The sequence below is a fragment of the Gambusia affinis genome, linkage group LG15 (assembly GCF_019740435.1).
Source record: "Gambusia affinis linkage group LG15, SWU_Gaff_1.0, whole genome shotgun sequence".
Lineage (NCBI taxonomy): Eukaryota > Metazoa > Chordata > Actinopteri > Cyprinodontiformes > Poeciliidae > Gambusia > Gambusia affinis.
Window position 1 is genome coordinate 10,077,840 of NC_057882.1, and position 18,088 is coordinate 10,095,927.

An 18,088-nucleotide genomic window follows, 5' to 3' on the forward strand; every position below is an offset into this window, starting at 1 on the left:
AGTATGGAGGGCCATTTAGATGAGCAGGAGTGTCACAGGAGAGAAGGACAGTGGCAAGCAGAAGAGGGGGTGCAGTGTGCCACACTGACACCTGGTGCTCCAGATGACAGCTCTGCAGCCAGATGGACCTCATTATACGCACACTCATATACAAACATACCCACACATGTATACTGACATTCAAACACATACTGTACACATATCCACAATTACTGCCAATCTTATTCCACAAACTCACACATTATTTTTAGTCAAATTTCTGTCGCCAAGGTAGGCAAAACAAGAGTTATATTGGATCAGACTAAAATGGTCCCGCTTGAGGAAAGTATAATGTTCCGCAGAACGTTTTGAATAATACAGTTGCGTTGTGGTGGCAGGTTGAATCAGTGTTCGGGTTGAAATATGTAGGCATGGCGCTTGTGTGGCCATAGTGGGCAGATTAAAGAGACCCCATAGTGTTTGCTTACACTGAACATGCCCTCCGTTCTACTCACCACCTGTCATTTCCTTGCTCGAGAAGCTTCAGCCCACCATATACCCCCACTTTGCTAATTTTCTTTCAGGGGGAAGACTATTCAAGAGTCCTATTTGTATTTTTAAGTAGGAGTTTACTTCTCAACCTCAGACTTTTCCACATCATTTTGTATCCCCCTCTATATGATTGAATTGTTGTGTCTTACTTGGGGGCTGAGGTTGGTGCATTCAAATTCTGCTAGATTGTCTCTGTCGCTCTGAATCAAACCCATTCAAGCAGGTGTTTCACCTCACTAAGCAATAGTACATCTTAACCACCACTGTCTTACCTCCAGTGCAGCAGAGGGTTTCTTCTTCAGCTCCTCACATTTGCGAAACTTGCAGATCTGGTGGCCTGTTTTTCTGTTCCGGCAGCTGCTGCACTGCTCGCAGTTAATCCGCCGTCGGCAAGGCGGACACATGCCGCAGCGTTTCCGTTTCTTTTTGCCGGAGTTGATAGCAGAGGCCAGCTCGCTCTGTGCCGGGTATTCGGTCAAGCCAGCCATGTGAAGCGCGCTGTCCGCCAGAAAGACTCCAGCCGGTGTCATGATGAAAAGGCCCGGATTGAAGGGGAAGCCGCTCCCTACTCCATATGGGAAGTCAACGGGACCACCTACGGCGTCCGTGACAGACGTACCCTCCAAGTCGCTAGCCCCCGAGCCTGCGTCTCCGCCGCCAACTCCCACTCCCATGCCCCCAGGCAGGAGCATGTGCTCCATACCGGCTCGCTTTAGCAGCGCTGCTGCCTGGGCAAAGTGCAGCAGGCCATTTTGTCCCTCCAGAACCTGTTCTAAGGTTCTGTCCAACTTGGCTGCTGTTAGTGTGGAGACAGTGGCTTGGGGAACTGGGGGCGGTTGAGGTTTGGCCGAGTGGCTCTTCGTTGAGCTATTGTCCGTGTGTCCATTGGTGGTGGCAGAGGAGACCGCTGTATATTGAGATAGGGTGCGCGAGTTCTTAAGGCTCTTGCTGAGGGGCTCGCTGATGATGCCACTCCGATTCCTGCGCTCTATGACAGGAGAGTCCTGTTTGCAGCTACTCCGCTCCAGGTCCTCTGTTTGGGGTCCCTCCGACAGCCCACTAGACATGGTCCGGTGCGTACGTGCCTGGGTCGGGGGTGAGGGTGGAAAGGGGAAAGGGGTGAGCAATGAAGGACTTTTACTCTGCCCGTTATTTGCCCTGGTGAGAGTGTTGCTTGGTGTTAGCGGACCAGTCAGCCAGTCAGAAAGAGACAGGCACCAAAGCCTTCCTCCTCCTTAGAAGCGCGGCCCTCATCCACGTTCTTCCATTGGCTTTCAGGAAACTTTACAGGGAGAGAAGAGAAAGAGGGTTATTATTTAAAGTTCTCAAGATGTTTTCATTCAATATTTCCAAAACTCTGCCGACTTAAATTCCTACATTAAGCAGGAACATTTGCATTAAGTAAATGTATTAACTTATAAGTTATGCATTGGGTTTTTTTTATTGTCTGTGCTGAAGCTGGTTTTCTGTTCATGAGTGAGGGCCATTTCACAACTTTTTGACATATCTACTTGGATCAAGTATAATGTATAGAACATTGAAATATATAAACTACACTGTCCTGGATTGCAAACAGATCCTTTAAATCATAGTTTGTGATCAGTTCTATCTTAAATTCCCAAAACAAAAAGAGAAATCAGAATTTGTTTGGCATCACTTCAAGATCCATGGATTCAATTTAAACCTAGAACTAAAATGACATGGAGGGCAAAAAAGCTAATTTTAGAATGAGTGTTTATCTAATCTTGCTTGTTATTTTGTCCATAAAAACTAAAGACCATCATCTAAATAAATTTAAGTAAAATAATATTTTTATTATTACTGAAATTAGGATTTTTCTAATTTGTAGATATAATTAAAAAAGTTAAAAGTCTGGAATCACAAACTTGTTTGGCACTCAATTTAAATTTTTCCACATTCATCCAGAGTGAACATGATTTAATCAAATTCCATATTTTTGTGTCGGAACCCTGATTTATGGAGAGTCACCAAGAAATTGCCCTGTGTCTGAAATAGGACGATTGTAATCTCTGCGGTTGCGCAAACCAAACCAAGAATTGCATAAAATGAACACAGAGCATGCACAGAGATGTAAGAAGCTGCTGAAAGAGGAATAGTTTTCTGTGACGCATAAAAATACTGCATCTCTTCACTTCATTCACACTGCAACAATCTGAGAAAGAGCAAGACAACAAGCAGATAACAAGAAGGCTGAATGAAGCAGAGTAAAATTACTCTGTTCTGAGATTCAAGCTCTTTTTGTCATGGATCATGCTAGATTTAGAGATGGTGACAGCCTTTCAGAAATCTCAGACTCAAGTGAAGGATCTACGTTCTTAAAGCATGATTAGCCGTGTTAGTTACTAATGTAAGATACAAAAGGTCGGTTAAAATGATCAATTACCACTTCACAATCAGATATTTTTCAGAATCACTGATTCTGAACAAAAATTCATCACCTATCCACTTTCCATCTTCTGTTGCACCGCTCATTTGGCAACATTTGTGGCTTCTAGAAACATTAAAGCATTTACTATACACGCAGATTCAGTTCTGCTTTACGTCTCGCTTGCTCTTATCAGCCCATCGCATTAAGGGTGTATATAGTGTGTCATCTGCTGAGCGAGTGGGGCACAAACATTTTAGAGCATTTTGGTTTAAAAGCTGCTCTGTGTGGCTGAAAAGCAACAAAGATGCTAAACTTAAAACTCTGTAAACCTGACAGCAAATGAGTACAAAACTAAATCATTCCACAGGTGAGGTCCCAAAATCAATCAACTTATCACATCTCTCTGAACTAGAATTTAATATAAAACATTTTTAATACAGATTTGATGTAACGTTTGCTATTCATTAGGGAATTTGTGCAGAAAAACATGGTTACCTGGGGATGAGTTTCATTGGGAGCATTGAAAACTCTCGCCCAACTGTGGAAGAATTTTATGAAAATTCTGCCCAAGAACAACAGCTTTTACAACACCTCTAATTCTTTTCTTACCAAATCAATCCATTAATCAAACCTTACACACTCCTGCCTGATGAGGCAACACCTGCTCCCCTGCAGATTCTCTGATTGGCTTGCAAGGAAATTACAAGGTGGGGAGCCAAGTCCCTGCTACTTCAATATAATACAATCTAATGAATTAATTTGTAGCGAGGACAATAATTTTCTTGATAAACGACTTCCTATCGCAAGCAAGGCAGTGCTTGCAATGTATTCCAAAACAGTCTGTTTTTGTCTTTTTCTAACAGGACATATTGGCTGCACCAATCAAAAGTTTGGACACATGAGTTCATGTCCAAACTTTCTACTGCTGCCACAGCAGTAGAAAGTTGTTTTTTCATAAACAACACCGGTTATTTATCAGATTTAATTTTTAGGATGTTTTCAGCAGCAGTTCATAACACAGAGAACAACTAATTTACAAGGTTCTTTTTAATATTGATACCATGAATGAATGACTATAAATGTGAAGTAGACTTCAAATTTAGCAATGTGTTAAAGGGCTATTTCACAGCTTCTGTAGAAAATATGGAGCAACTTATAACAGGTATGTTTTAAAATGTATCATGTTTAGCCTTCAAATAACATCAAATTTCCACTGCATCATCCTTTAATAAATACATATTGCATAGAAAAAGTTTGTGATCTATGAATCTTTTTATAAATCAATTTATAAAGATATATAAAAATGGCCTTAGAAGCTGGAAGAAAGTTCCAAAATTGCTTTATTTTTTATTTTTGAATGACTTTCCATTTATCTGTGGGCTCTGTCAATAACTCAGGAGCATAAAAGCTTCAAGGTTTTGACATAAATGTATGTTTTGGTGTGAAAAATCAAAGCTAATGACATTATTTAGCAAAAAAACAAACAAACAAAAAAAAACTTTATTTTTCAAATATTTTGAATTTTATTAAAAAATGTAATTATTAATTATTATATTATAATTATATATATTCATATAATTATTATACTCGTTTTACTTTTTCATACTTAATCAGGCTTGAAAGATGATAAACAAAAATCCCAGATTTTCAAGATTGTGCAGATTATCCACTTTTCACTGACAAACATTTCTGTTTGTCATTATCTTTTACTTTCAGAATGAAAAAAGAAGTTTGTCATCTTGAAATTCTCATTTATCTATCAAAATTTCAAATGTAAACAATGTAAAGTGGTATTTATTTATGACGAGTTTTACTTGTAGTTTAAACAAACCTGTGACACTCCAGTCCAGAGCAAGGAAATACTTTATTATATAATGACACTATTTTTTGACCTGTCCAGGTTAACAAACAGGCGCACCACCTTTCAGAAACGTTGAGGAAATGGCCGGGCAAATCCTTATAAGGGAAACAAAGGCAAAGAGAGGGGCGGAGGATGGAGGGTCGGGGGGGGGTGTCTGTGCAGTGTGTGGAAATTGGAAGGCCAGAATTAGTGGGAGGTAAAGCTTCAAAGGCTAAAGCACAGCCCCCACATTTTCACCAGCTCAGGGGGATGCGGCGCCAAAGAACCAGAGCCAGCTCTGCAGCCCTTCAACCCCGTAGTTTCAGTTTCCCCGGTGCTGCACTGACCCGGGTCTGGTTTCCCGACAGCATCCCCTCCTACCAGAATCTGTGCTCAGCTGCGAGTAAAGAGTGCTGAATTAGTGAATTTCATGTTTTCTATAGTCTCTGGAGAAGGCCTTGTATGTGACTAAGAAAAATACTAAAAAATTCCTCTAAACTATATCTTCAGTCAACATTCAATTGTTTTAGTTATGGTTTAATTAAGTGAATACATGACAAGATTTTCTTTTTTGAAAAAAAAAAAGCACTCGCAAACATTTGCAACCTATAATAACAGTGAATTGCTGTAATTTGACCATTTAACACACATCATTTAACACTAATTAGCAATTACCTTACAATATTTTAGCATTCGATTCAACTTGCAAGGTAATTGCAATGAGGCACCTTCAATATATTTTTGATTGATTTATCATAATATTTAACCAATTAGCAATACAAATATGTGTAAACTAATGGAATGAGTTTTACATTTAATCTCATTTCATGCAAACGTTTTTCTTTTATTTGAAGTAATGGAGTAAATACTGTTCCTCGTGTGTTCATATTGTCATCACCTGAACTATTTTGAAAATGTTTTCTTCTTGTCACTCTGATTTAGCTTTTTTTTTTTTTACATTAAGAAACCATGTTCTAAATTTAGATTTAAAACCGATCATGTCAATTTAAATAGAAAACATAAGGCGAAGAACGCTACAAATTAAAACGTAATGAACAAAACATAGTCTAGTGAGTGAATTTAAGCGTTAACAGAACAGAAAGTACTTGTATTTTGATTAGCCATATATATCTGGTAATGAAGTAGCTGCGTTCTGAAACTTAAAATGTGTTAATGAGTCTCGAGTCCCAGACCGTGAGTCAAATTCAAGGTTCAAGTATTTGTTTTTGTGACTTAAGTGCAATTTAAGTCGGACTCTGAAATTCAAGTCGCCATCTCCTCCAGTGTGTGTTTCAACTGTACAGACCCAATCTCAATCTACTGTATGCTGTCTTTAGTTTTACATGTAACCCAAAGCTATTTGAGTTTTGAATGAAGAAGCCAGAAGGGTTGCAGGAAATTAAACAAACAGCTGAGTCAGCAGGTCTTCAGCAGGAGATGCACTCCTGGTCAGAAATCAGAATCAGCCAATTTCAGTTTTGGTGGTTCATTTGCAAATAAATGATATTTTTTCCCCAAGTCACTGAAAGCCTCAAAACTAAGACATTTTTCTATAAAAATGCATAACTACCAAGTAAGACCTAAAGAAAGCAAAAATCAGTGTCAGAGAGGGACAAAAGTGCAACTTTAGTAGTGCACAGACTTTGAAAAATACTTAAATTACATATAAACTTGCATAAATGTGGCTTTTCCTGAAAGTTAAGTGGAAGAAGTGGATTTAAATAAACTCCATAAATAGTGATAATAAAATCTTTGTCTTTGTCAACTTCAAAGACGAAGATTTACTAACCTCTTTAAAACTCGACGGCTTTTAATTTGTGTCAAAATGGAAGGGAGTGAAAATGAGCACATCAAGAGCATGTAAAAAGTATTTTGGTCTACCATAACCCTAACCTTAACCCTTATGCTAGATTTTTTGTGTGAAAACTATGTACAATAATCCAAAATAATCTAAAAAGTCCTAAAGGAAAACAATAGCACATATACTGTATACCGCACTAGTCAATAACATGTAAACATATTCATTTTTAAAAACTTCACTTTTAAACAGGAAAGTAAATGTTTGCGAATGTTAGCAACCACTGATGGTTACAAAGGTATAAATGTACAAAACAGTAAGAGAATAAAATAACAACTAACTGGGTCTGAACTGACATATGTTTGCAAGTCAATTTATCAACATGATGAAGGTCATATTATGTCAGACAGCAAACAAACTAACAGTCTAGCGTTGTGAAATCCTGCTCCTTGCTAAAAACATTAGCTTTTATTTCCATTGACCATGAAGTCACGTAACCTGGAGTTAGGAAAATAAATTTGCCCATTTAAACACACCAATAAAAAAAAAACCTCAGGTTTTTTTGACAAAAGCTATTTTGCAATAAAATGAGGTGCTTTTCCATCCATTTCAAAATTAGTGTATTTTGCAAAACTGCAATCATCACACAAGTTATGTGATCAACAACCAGATGGGTTTTTTTTTGGTGGGCTCTAGTGTCCCTTATATGACAGTAGGCTGACAGGAAAGGGGGGAAGACATGCGGCAAATGTCGCCGGGTCCGGGAATCGAACTTGCGACGGCCGCGTCGAGGACTCAAGGCCTCCAAATGTGGGTCGCACTGTCCCCTACGCCACCACAGCACACCCAACAACCAGATGTTACTACTGACAGAAAAGACGAAGACGACGTATGGACGAGATAGGAGGATGACGGTGCATCATATTTTTCAATTACTCATCGCATGACAAAACGTAGTCACATGTTTTTAATAGGGTTTCTTATATAATGGGAACACCTCAATTGCGAAATTGTATTTTTTTGATATTGGTGGAAAATCAATAAGGATTTGCAAACATTTGTAGTGGAAACACAGTAAGTGTCAACAAGTGTAAGTTTAATAAAGCCTGTTGCATGTGTTGAGTCAGACATACCTTTAGACACAAATAATAAAAGCTATTTCCCTTTTAAGTAAACAACTGTAAGACTTGTTCCCTAATAACTCCTACAGATAAAGACCAATGAATAAATTACCAAAACTTAACTATGTTTTGAGGCTGTGCTTCACTGTCCTGAACATCATCACTGAGTGAAAATCCAAGCACTAATGTAAGGCATGTAAAACTAATGGGATACAGTGTGTCATATTATTACGCTGTAAAACTACTCTGTTTTTAACAATATACATGGCATAACGTTTGTTAATTTAACGTAGCACTGTATTAGGAATTGGCACTGGTCTTGAATGACTCAGATCCCGTTGTTTAATGTTTGTTTTGTTTATGAGGCTAAAAAACGTAAAAATGTACAAGAATATAAACTGCAAAATTACAAAAGTGCTGCCAATGGCAAATATTTATTTACCATATTTATGTGGGGGGTGAGGAGTTGTCCAGCATGCACACATACAGCACTGTTACTGCATTAAAACATAAGGTAAGAACTGACAGCAAGTCCACCTACAATGTATTAGCTTTGCACTCATCCTCCTGTGCTGTGTGCCCTATCAGTCACACTCTTTCAATCATAATAAACCTTGAGCATGGCATATAGTCCCTAGTTAATCACCCTCCTCTACTTCCAACACCCTGGCTTCTCAGCTCCCCTCAGCGCATCATTTACAGAGAAGCCTCGTGTCCTCATGTGAACTGTCTCCTAAACTGCAGCTGCATTCTAAAGACAGCCTGGATGTCATTTTGGTAAAACAGGATAGCTGATGTAGTTTAATTCATCTGGCAGGCTCACTTTATTTATTGGCACATCCAAAATATAAAGACTAAGTAACGTCTCTTAGGAAAATGTTTTTTCTTAAGCTAATAGCCACCTATTAAAGTGGCATTTCTTACACATTAAGCCTCCTCCGTTTCCTAACGTGCTCGTATAAGTTGTTCTTGACATCTCAATGGTTCTTTCTTGTGTTCTTTTTTTTGCAAATTTCTTTGTGCACAACGCGCAACACTGGATGCCAGCACAGAGATAAAGACCAATGTATAAATTACCAAAAGATCAATACAGTCCAAGAACTACACAACTGAATTATTTTTCAGAATGGTCAGATAGCTCAGCTCAAAACTGCAAAAGCCTTAGTGTTTTGTGAGAACCTATAATTAAAGCATCTGCAAAAATAATTGGTGACCAGTTCCTTAGGTGAAGTTACACAGGAGAAGAAACGGTGGTCATAGTGTTGAGGTATTTCTTTTGGAACTGTTTATTTTTTTTAAAGCTTTGTCATAATTTAGCTTTTTTTTCCTCACAGTTTGAAGAGAGCAAGTTTAAGCATTTGCATATATACATTTAAGGTCATCATACAAAATACCATTTGACTAGTGAAAAACACTGGGAAGCTTTGTCAAAAGCCTTTTCAAATTTATCCTTAAATGATATAAAGCCCTCACATGTTTGCTTATCCGTCTTTTAATTTAATGGCAAATAAAGAGACATACAGCTTTAGGGACGGCTTTAAATTGTAAAATTAACGCTGCAACTTAGAAATACCACATTTACCACTAAATAACTGCTGCAGTTCACATGCGAGAGCTAAACCCACATTGCAGCAATTACCTGGTAATATGTAACTTAATCTCATGGCATGCTATGCAGAAGCTCTGTCTGTACTGAGAAGGATTCAACCACGTCAGCAGGCCGAATGTTTGGAGGGATTGACATGCCAGGAGACTTGGACTTCTCTGACTGGACCACTTGGAGACACTACCACATTTTGTTACCTTTAGCCCAAAATAGACAGGTAATCATAATATAGAGAATCACTAAAACGAAGCAGTGACAATAGGGCAAAATGTAACTTCCAAAGCTAGCCTGATTAAAAACCAGCCTCCATGTTTTTCTTTGTACAGAAGGAGTGGAAGCTTGGTTACTGAGAAATGATTGATTTCTGGAGGCGTGGACTCTGTTGGAGTTTTAATTAACCAAATCGCTGACGAAATTAGAAATTCTACAGGAGGAATCCAAGTAAATGGGAGAAAGCCCAGACTGTGCTGTGAAGCGGCATTTTAATCAAGAAGAATTTCATAGGAAGGCACTGGCCAGGCTACTCCAATGCAAAACAACACTGAGTTTAACACTTGTCTTCTAAAAGCACGCACTGATTACGGAAGTGCATCATAGCAGGACTTGATGTTTTATAGAACATGCTTTATTTCTTCATGGACCTACATGGAAAGCATTTCACATATGCCAACATACATGGCAAGATAAATCTCGCTGTAGGTTTAGTGCCCACTCAGCACAGACAATCTGAATTGGATTTAGAGTTTTATTGTTGTTAATTCAGCCACATTGGATTACTTGATATATTTCTGAATTTCTATACATCTGCAATGGAGAGGTTCATTGCAGTTAAAGGTTCCCTTACATGTTATATGAAAATATATTAAATGAAAAACTGAGAACATTCTAAAATGACCAAAGAAGTATTCAGATAAATAAGCTATTATACTTATTTAGCTGTTTTCCTACATACAACTGACTGCATTGTCATTAATTTGTCACTCCTCACCCCTCATTCCTGCATGTGTGTGTGCACACTCCCCTGACAACAAATGTTGTGGGTTTATTTTAATGAAATAATTTGCATGATTTCAGTGACTATAATTAGCTGGAGGTTAAACCTAAAATAAAAAAATAAAAAAAACAGTGTATGCACTTCACCCTTACATGCTGTACAGGAATCTGAGATCCATTTACACAATATGAAGCTACAGCCAGAAATGATTGTCTACATACTACAAGCAGGAGAGAAACTGTTTGCCTTTTTGGCATTAGCACAGAATAACCAATTTAATTCTGCTACAATAATGTAATAGCCTGGCATTTATGGCTGTAAAGCAGGAGTGAGTAGTAGAACTTCCCATGCATCACATTTGAACTTCTTAGTTTTAATAAGGATCTAAGCATATTTGCTCACCTCCTTCTTGACAATGATCAACCTTGTAACTACATTTTGTATCTTCTGATCATTTATTTCCCCCCACTTAAAAGCGCCTAGTGACAAATCTTGCCAAGTTTAAGACAAAAGTCCCAAGCACAGTCACACAAGAGCAACCTAAGGCTTCTCTCTTACAGTTTGCACATTGTTTTCCCTTTATTACAAGTAATGACATCAATGAAATTGTAGTTCACCAATACAAAGTGTTGTTTTTGTAAACTGATCTTTAAATGATCAGTTTGTTCTTGGATTGTGGCAGGAAGCCAGAGTACCAGGGGAAAACCAATACATGCACAGGAAGAACATGCAAACTCCATCTAGAAAGACCCCAGATATTGGGGTGGGGAAAATGATCCCACTTATAAGTTAACAAAAAAGAAAAATACAGTAATCATTAATGAAAACTCCTAATTATAGATATGAAAGAATAAGAACTTTTCGTAAGTTGATCGGAATGAACAGAAACTTTTGATCAGTCATCTGAGCCTTCCTGCTTTCATGGGGTAGAATTATTAAGTGACACTGGCACCAATTTCATTTAGCCTCTCCCCAGAATAGGAAAGACATGAGAGAATGCAAAATCTCCAAATCAATTATTTTATTTTAAGGATCTTTAACAAAATTTTATGAGAGGTGCCAATAAATATGCAGGACTATGCATGTGTTAAATTAGGATGTTGTGACTTTTTTCTTTTATTAATCTTAATCTATGTACGGTAAATTATTGGAATATGATCATTACACTGGAAGTACTAAAAGAGCTAATAAACTAAGAACTGAAGCATTGACAAACATTCAGAGATTTCATTCACAAATGTTCACATACTACCAAATAATGTCAGCCCTGTTGCCCATTTACCATTTTTTACCCATTTTCTGTGCTGTATAGAGAATTTGTCATCTCTCTATGTTTTCCTTCCAAAAGAGTTTTCTATTCACATTTGAAAAAAAAAAATATATATATATGTGTATATATTTTTTATATATTTTTTTTTTCAAACATGAATTGTGTATACATAGATATATATATGCTATCAACACAATACTGTATAATGCAAAGCTCTGTAAACCATGGAGAAGGCTAAAGAAATAGCATGCTAATTGTAGCATATAATAAATATGCAATAAGTTGAGGTCTTGAGTCTGCTGGTCATGCCTAAACAAAACATTAGTGAATGTTTGATTTAGATATAGACTGATGGTAGCATTTAATAAAAGCAGGTAAACTTGAAAGGGGCTGGTTGCTCCTTTTACTGGCACATACTGATGAGAAACCACACAGAGAAGCCACACTTATAGTGCCTAACATTACAATGATAGTGTGTCATTTGTATACACTATGAAACTTGAGGACAACATCAATCATTCACCAAGTGTGATTAAAGAAAATGTATATTCTGCCTCATTTTTGCCCCCAATTGAATGGAATAAATATTGTTTATCAGACTTGAGTCCCAGACAGCGGGTCATAGTAAAGTCTTGAATCTGTACAGTGCAAGTCAAAATCAAGTCTGAAGTCTTCTGTGAGTTAAATGTCACTTTTTAAAATGTTTGATATTCCTGACCAAAGACTCAAATTAGAGGACTTTTTACTCATAGTGAGGAACAGCGCTACAATAAATGCTGAGGCCACCTTTATCTCTGTCATTTTAACTTTGATTTTTGGATAAAGTACAATGTGTACTTTTAATTTGTATGTTTTCTAGCAACTGCAATCCAGATGATTGCAGTGATTGACATTGTAAATTGTAATCTACAATCTAATCAGTGCTATTTAATTGTGAACAAGAAAATATTATTGCTGCCACTTAGTCAGTCTAGAGGTAGAAGAGACAACTTAAGTCAGTCCTTTTTAGGATAAGGACTAAACAGGGATTAAAGTAACTTTAAATGCATTTAGCAGTTGATTCAAAGTACGTGGAACACCGTCAGTGAACAAAACGTGAAAGCTTGAAGCAGATGTGCCAAAGCTTCAGAAACCATCTCCAGATGCTACTCATGCAGCTAAGAACAGGAAACGGAGGCTACAATTCCCAATTCCTCACCTTAACTGGAAAGTAATAGATCTGGAAAAATGCTTCCTGGTCTGATGGATCTGAATTTCAGTTGCAACATTAAGATGGTATATTCAAAATTAGGTGTAAAAATATTTTGTGGCACATTTTGGCCACTTTAGTACCAAATGATTATCATTTAAACACCACAAGACAGCTTGTTATTGTTGGTGTTCAAGGCCATCCTTTCATATCTGAAGGGTCCTCATCTTCTGATGGATAGTTTTTGGAAGGAAAATGCACCATGGCATGAAACTCTAATCAGCTGAAACTGTTTTGAGTTCGCTGTATTCAAGTACGGTAGCCTCCACTCCCTAGATCTCAATCAAACATGGCTTTGGGATATTGCTGAACAGGATGTTAGCATCATGGATGTGCAGCTGACAAATCTGAAACACCAAAATCTCTAAGGAATGTTTCCAACACCTTGAGTCTATGCAACAAACAATTTTGTCAGTTCTGTAGGCAAAAAGGAGTCAAAAATAGTGTGTGATGTAGTCAAATTTAGAAAATACAACAAGTATAAATGAACATAGCACTGTAACTGTCTGCTTTCAGATTCTTAGTCTTGTCCTGGTGAGCCAGATATAAACTGTCAGGTACCCTGTTTGGGAATCAGTCCTGAATGAGTTTCCGTGACTGACGTCAGTGCATGCGCAGGTGCCAGGTTAGCAGCTTTTATTTAACAGCGGTAGTGGTGGTGATGTGAGGGGGGAGCATTGTTTGGTTTATAGCTGCGTGGTTGTGAATCATTTGCGACAGACGCTGGGAACACCTAACGCGGAACGCAGCTCTCCATTTTCAGGCGGACTCTGTATGTACTTGTCCTCTCGCTGAGCTCCCTCCGTCTCGACTGACGCGCGCACACGCGCACAAACGCAGAGGAGGTTAGAAAGCCTGGTGGCAATAATTAGATTCAACGCTCCATCCTTTGTCCATAACCTGCTGCTGCGTCTTCTTTCACCCCCCCGAATAGGCTGCGGGCGCGCACACAGAAAAAGTTAGAGGATTTTTTTTTTCCCCTTCTTCTTTTCTTTTCTTTGGATCCACTTGGAGAAGCCGCTATGTACCTTTTGTGGTGGCGGAAAAATAAAACATCTGTGGGAAACTTCCAAATGAGGACAAGCTGGAAACAACAACAACAAAAAAAGCCGAGGAAGTGGGAATCTTTAATTTTAGGCTCCGCACGGATACGCAAATGAGTTTTTGTAACAAAACAGACACCAGGCGACTTTTAATAAAGCCACGTCCAAATTAATGGATCCTAACTATAACTGATATTGTCAGTTGGTTTACGTAAAACTGCAGGTACTTTAGGTCCACCAGCGTGGCGTCTCCTTAGTTACAGCTTAGTTTATTTCCCTATAACATTTTTTAAATACCAAAATAGTATTTTATATTGTTTTGCGATCAAACCTTTCAGGTTACAGATACATCATGCTTTAACTTCATCCCACACAAACATCACATCCCAACTTTCATCAGACTTCAGCAAAGTATGATTCCCTCCACCACCTCGGACCATAATCCACCCCCTCCTCCCTCCTTTTCCATTTATCTGCATATTTGCAAACTGCATATTTTTATTCGCACCTACCAGAGCAGATTCAAACAGAAGGGAGGTCTCCCACAGTCCGAGCGGTCCGTGTCTCTCCCAGCCTTTCCGTGGCGAATGGTGACAAAAAAAAGAGAAAGAAAGAAGACAAGGAAAGACAGGGGCACAAAAAGCTTCTTTTTCCAAAGACACAATCCTAACCCTGTGCCTGCTTGTTAGTGACAAACGTGAAGAAAAATAAAATAAAATAAAATTCTGATTTTGCGTCGCTTCAATGAGAAAAGCGCACTTTCTCTGAGGCTGTGTTGAACGCGTGGGTTCCCCGAGCTTTCTCGGCGCTTGCAATCCCACCTCTACATCCCCGTTTGCAGAGAGGAACATGCAAACACATTTCATAGATTTTTGGAGCCTGGTGGAAAACCCGGAGTGGATTTCTGTGCGAGATCTGAGCCAAACAGAAGCTGTTTCAAAATACAGCTGCCGGCTAACGGGGCAAGAATATCCTCCCTTTCATCTGTTTACTCCTGTACCTAACATGGAAATGATCTCTTTTTGACGTCTTATTGAAAATTAATATTGATTACATTGATTTAATGCCAAAAACATCTGGATTAGAGAAAGTTTACAAATGAAGCCACATTGAAAATTGTCTGAAAATAGTCCTCACACCATTGTCTGCCATTGACATAACGACACCATGTTCTTAGCTTGTTTAACTTTGTTGTAGGACCATTCTCTATGAAAAGTGGGACCCTTATGAGCTTTAAATCAGTTTCCTATTTTTTTCTGAATATTCATATTAAATGCATCAACACCTCAAGGGATCAAAATGCACAAATGGGTCCTATATGAAATGGACAACAGTATGTGTCTGCATGTATTCAGCAATGGATGCCAGAGTGTCTCACTACATAGCTTGACCTCAGAAGCACTATTTTCAGACAATTTTTTAAAGTGTCTGTAGTGTTTGGCAATTTGAACAGCTGTTTCTGTCGTAATCTACCTCTAAAGTTACTAGTTTTATGTAGGAATAACGTCAAACACAACTTAACCATATTCTAGTAACAAGTCAGGCAGATTTCTCAGTTGCTACTTAGCAACAAGCAACAAGATTAATTACTTTGAGCAAAACAAGCTATAGTAGTAGATATGTGTTCCTGAATTTTATGCAATCATACACTGAATAAACATGTTCACCAATGGAGGGTTTAGATGTATTGATCTTTGGAAATGATTTGAGAATGATGCAGACTGCAAGAACTACGTAACACAAAACAAACAAAGAAAAAAAAACTGCGTAATGCAACTATTTTTAAACAACAGCCATATTGGATTTTGAGATTAGGTTAGTGTGAAACTCATCACAAGGCTTTCTTATCTTTGTTTTCCAACTTGGAAATAAGATATTTTTTAATTCACAAACATGCTGTACAAATGGGCAAGACTATTTTATTCATTTATTGTTAAAAAAAAAAAAAAAAAAAAGCCCAACACTTTCTATTGTTTTGCATTTCTTGACAGAATGAGGCTGCTTGAAAAACATTGTTGGTAGAATTTGATGCAGAGTAATTTTATTTACGCCATACATGTTGACAAGTATACAAGTTATGCAAAACCTGCGTGTTGTTGTTTACCTTTTGTTATTTATGCTGCTTCTTTCTGAGCTGGAGAAACATTCTATGCAAAAGTCAATTCATCACCTCCACAATTCTTACCCCCACTGTGTAGCAATCTTGCACTACCGATTCATTCTTTATTACTTCCTTTTCAGATGCTTAAATAATCCATTTTGTACTCGTAGCACTTAAATTGTTGTGTATAAGTTTATTTTTCTGTGCATTAAGGTATTTTCAGACGTTATGGTGATAATTAAGGAAAAGAATGCTACAATTTAAGGTATTATTTAGTTAATCAAACTTTTTTTCCAGAAAACCTTTTTTTTTTCTTTTTTTTTACGCCGTGTTAATATGTACTTTGGAACAAGTTGCATTTAATATTTGACACATGACTCCTTATCACACCTGAAATGACTCTGATAGACCTCCTCTGGATAGACGTTGTTTATTAGAGTCATGTAAGTATATTTTGTTACAACAGACAAAGAAAAGCTTACAGATGATTCAATTAAATCATTTGTAATCAAAGCGGGTACAAATGTTTCCTGTGTAAGGTACAAATTGATGCACGTTGAGAGAAAGAAAATCTCACAATAAAAAAAAAAGTTGCATTTCAGTGGCTATAACTTTTTAAAAAAATGACAAAGATGAGACCTTATGCCCATACAGTCACGATTCTTTCTTGAGTTGAGGCCCTGACCAGCTATTTCTATTCCAAACCAATCAAAATGTATGAAATCAACTATTTTCAAAAGTTTGAAAAACTGTAACTGAAAAGTTCAGATAAAGTTCAAGGTGCAACTGGGATGTAAGATATTTTTTTTGTTTTTTTTATCTGATGCTTGTGCCCATAGTGCTCATATGAAAAATTGTAACTGTACATACAATTAATTGTAATTGGGTCACTGGGTACTAGACTTTTTTCAGTGGTTTCTTTTCATTCAGCTTGGTTTGGATCAGAGGTATAATTACAACAAAAATTCAAGTATAGAAAATGGAACCTGCTGGGCTCTTATGGGTGGTGGATTAAACCAGAGTATAGCTTTATGCAACCTGATGAGGAAGAACGGGAGAAACCGAAAACAAAACGCAAAGCAACAGCAATGTCAAACCTTTTCATCCAGCTCTTAAAACTCCACTCCATTTCTTCCGACTGTCCTGTCTGCTGGCAGGCGGCCAATCCAAGTGTGTGGAAATGACACCGCCAGGGCGGCAGAGATTTTCCTTCATTTCTCTCCTTCCCGATCGCAGACTGGCTGACATTGGCTAGAAAGTGGAGCAGCTCGTCAGGGACAATCAATGCGAATCGATCGAGCTGCGCGGCTGAGGCTCCAGAGCTGGAAAATATCGCGGCAGTTGAAGAGAGCAAAAGAGAGAGAGAGACAGAGAGAGGGAGACAGAGGGAGAGAAAGAGGAGGGGGTGTTCAACTCAACTCTGCCCGTAGCCAACAAACATCCCTGCAAATAAATGCGCTCTGACCCTCATAAACATGACGCTCACTATGCAAACACGGGAGTCAAAAAGTCACTGCGTGCGTAATTACGCACGGGATTTGAGTTCCGAACGTACTTACAGTGAAGGTTATTTCACGTTTATGATTAAATAACTAGCTACAATAAGAGAATCGCTCTAAACTGTATTTATTTGTATGGTTGAACATGTTTTATTCTGTTTTTGAATTTATTTCAATAGTTTGAACAGGTGAATTAAAAAAATGAGAAATGTCATTTAAAGTTCCTAAAACCCATTTGATATTTGCACATACTATTGTGGTTTTGTTTCCTAACAGAACCCTTAGATGCTGGGATTTTTGAATTTTGCATCTCACACTCAGACATATGTGAAAAACTTTACATTTTATTAATTGTACAGTTAAGTTTTTTGTTTTTTTTGTTAAATCTTATTAGCCTTGAGTGGACAAAAATTGTATTCAAGTGAGTTTAGTAATACTTTAAACAACTCAAGTAAAAGTGAAAATGTTAAACAGTTGTAGCAATTAATTGAGACAGACAGAAAGTTTTGCAGATTGTGATATCTTCAACTAATAAAATGCAATTTATAAAACATAAATAACACAATGGTAAATGCAGTTTATCACAAAACAAGACTTGTGAAACCAGTACCTACAGTAGCCAACATATGTCTTTAAACAATGCAAAC

The 18,088-nt window shown here is 37.7% G+C and overlaps 1 protein-coding gene across 5 annotated transcripts in view; it reads right to left on the reverse strand.

Annotated features, from left to right (window-relative positions):
* The window catches only part of cxxc5a (CXXC finger protein 5a), a 39,936-nt gene that overhangs the window by 12,695 nt on the left and 9,153 nt on the right, over positions 1 to 18,088 (reverse strand). For 2 of the 5 annotated variants that reach the window (XM_044139876.1, XM_044139874.1), the window contains exons 2-3: positions 17,040 to 17,264; positions 804 to 1,616 (exon numbers count right to left, since the gene is read on the reverse strand). In XM_044139876.1, coding sequence (XP_043995811.1) covers positions 804 to 1,598 — 795 coding nt within the window. In that variant the 5' untranslated portion in view covers positions 1,599 to 1,616; positions 17,040 to 17,264. Of the gene's footprint in view, positions 1 to 803; positions 1,814 to 14,353; positions 17,265 to 18,088 lie in introns of all 5 variants that reach the window. The other 3 variants (XM_044139875.1, XM_044139872.1, XM_044139873.1) reach the window with 2 other exon arrangements.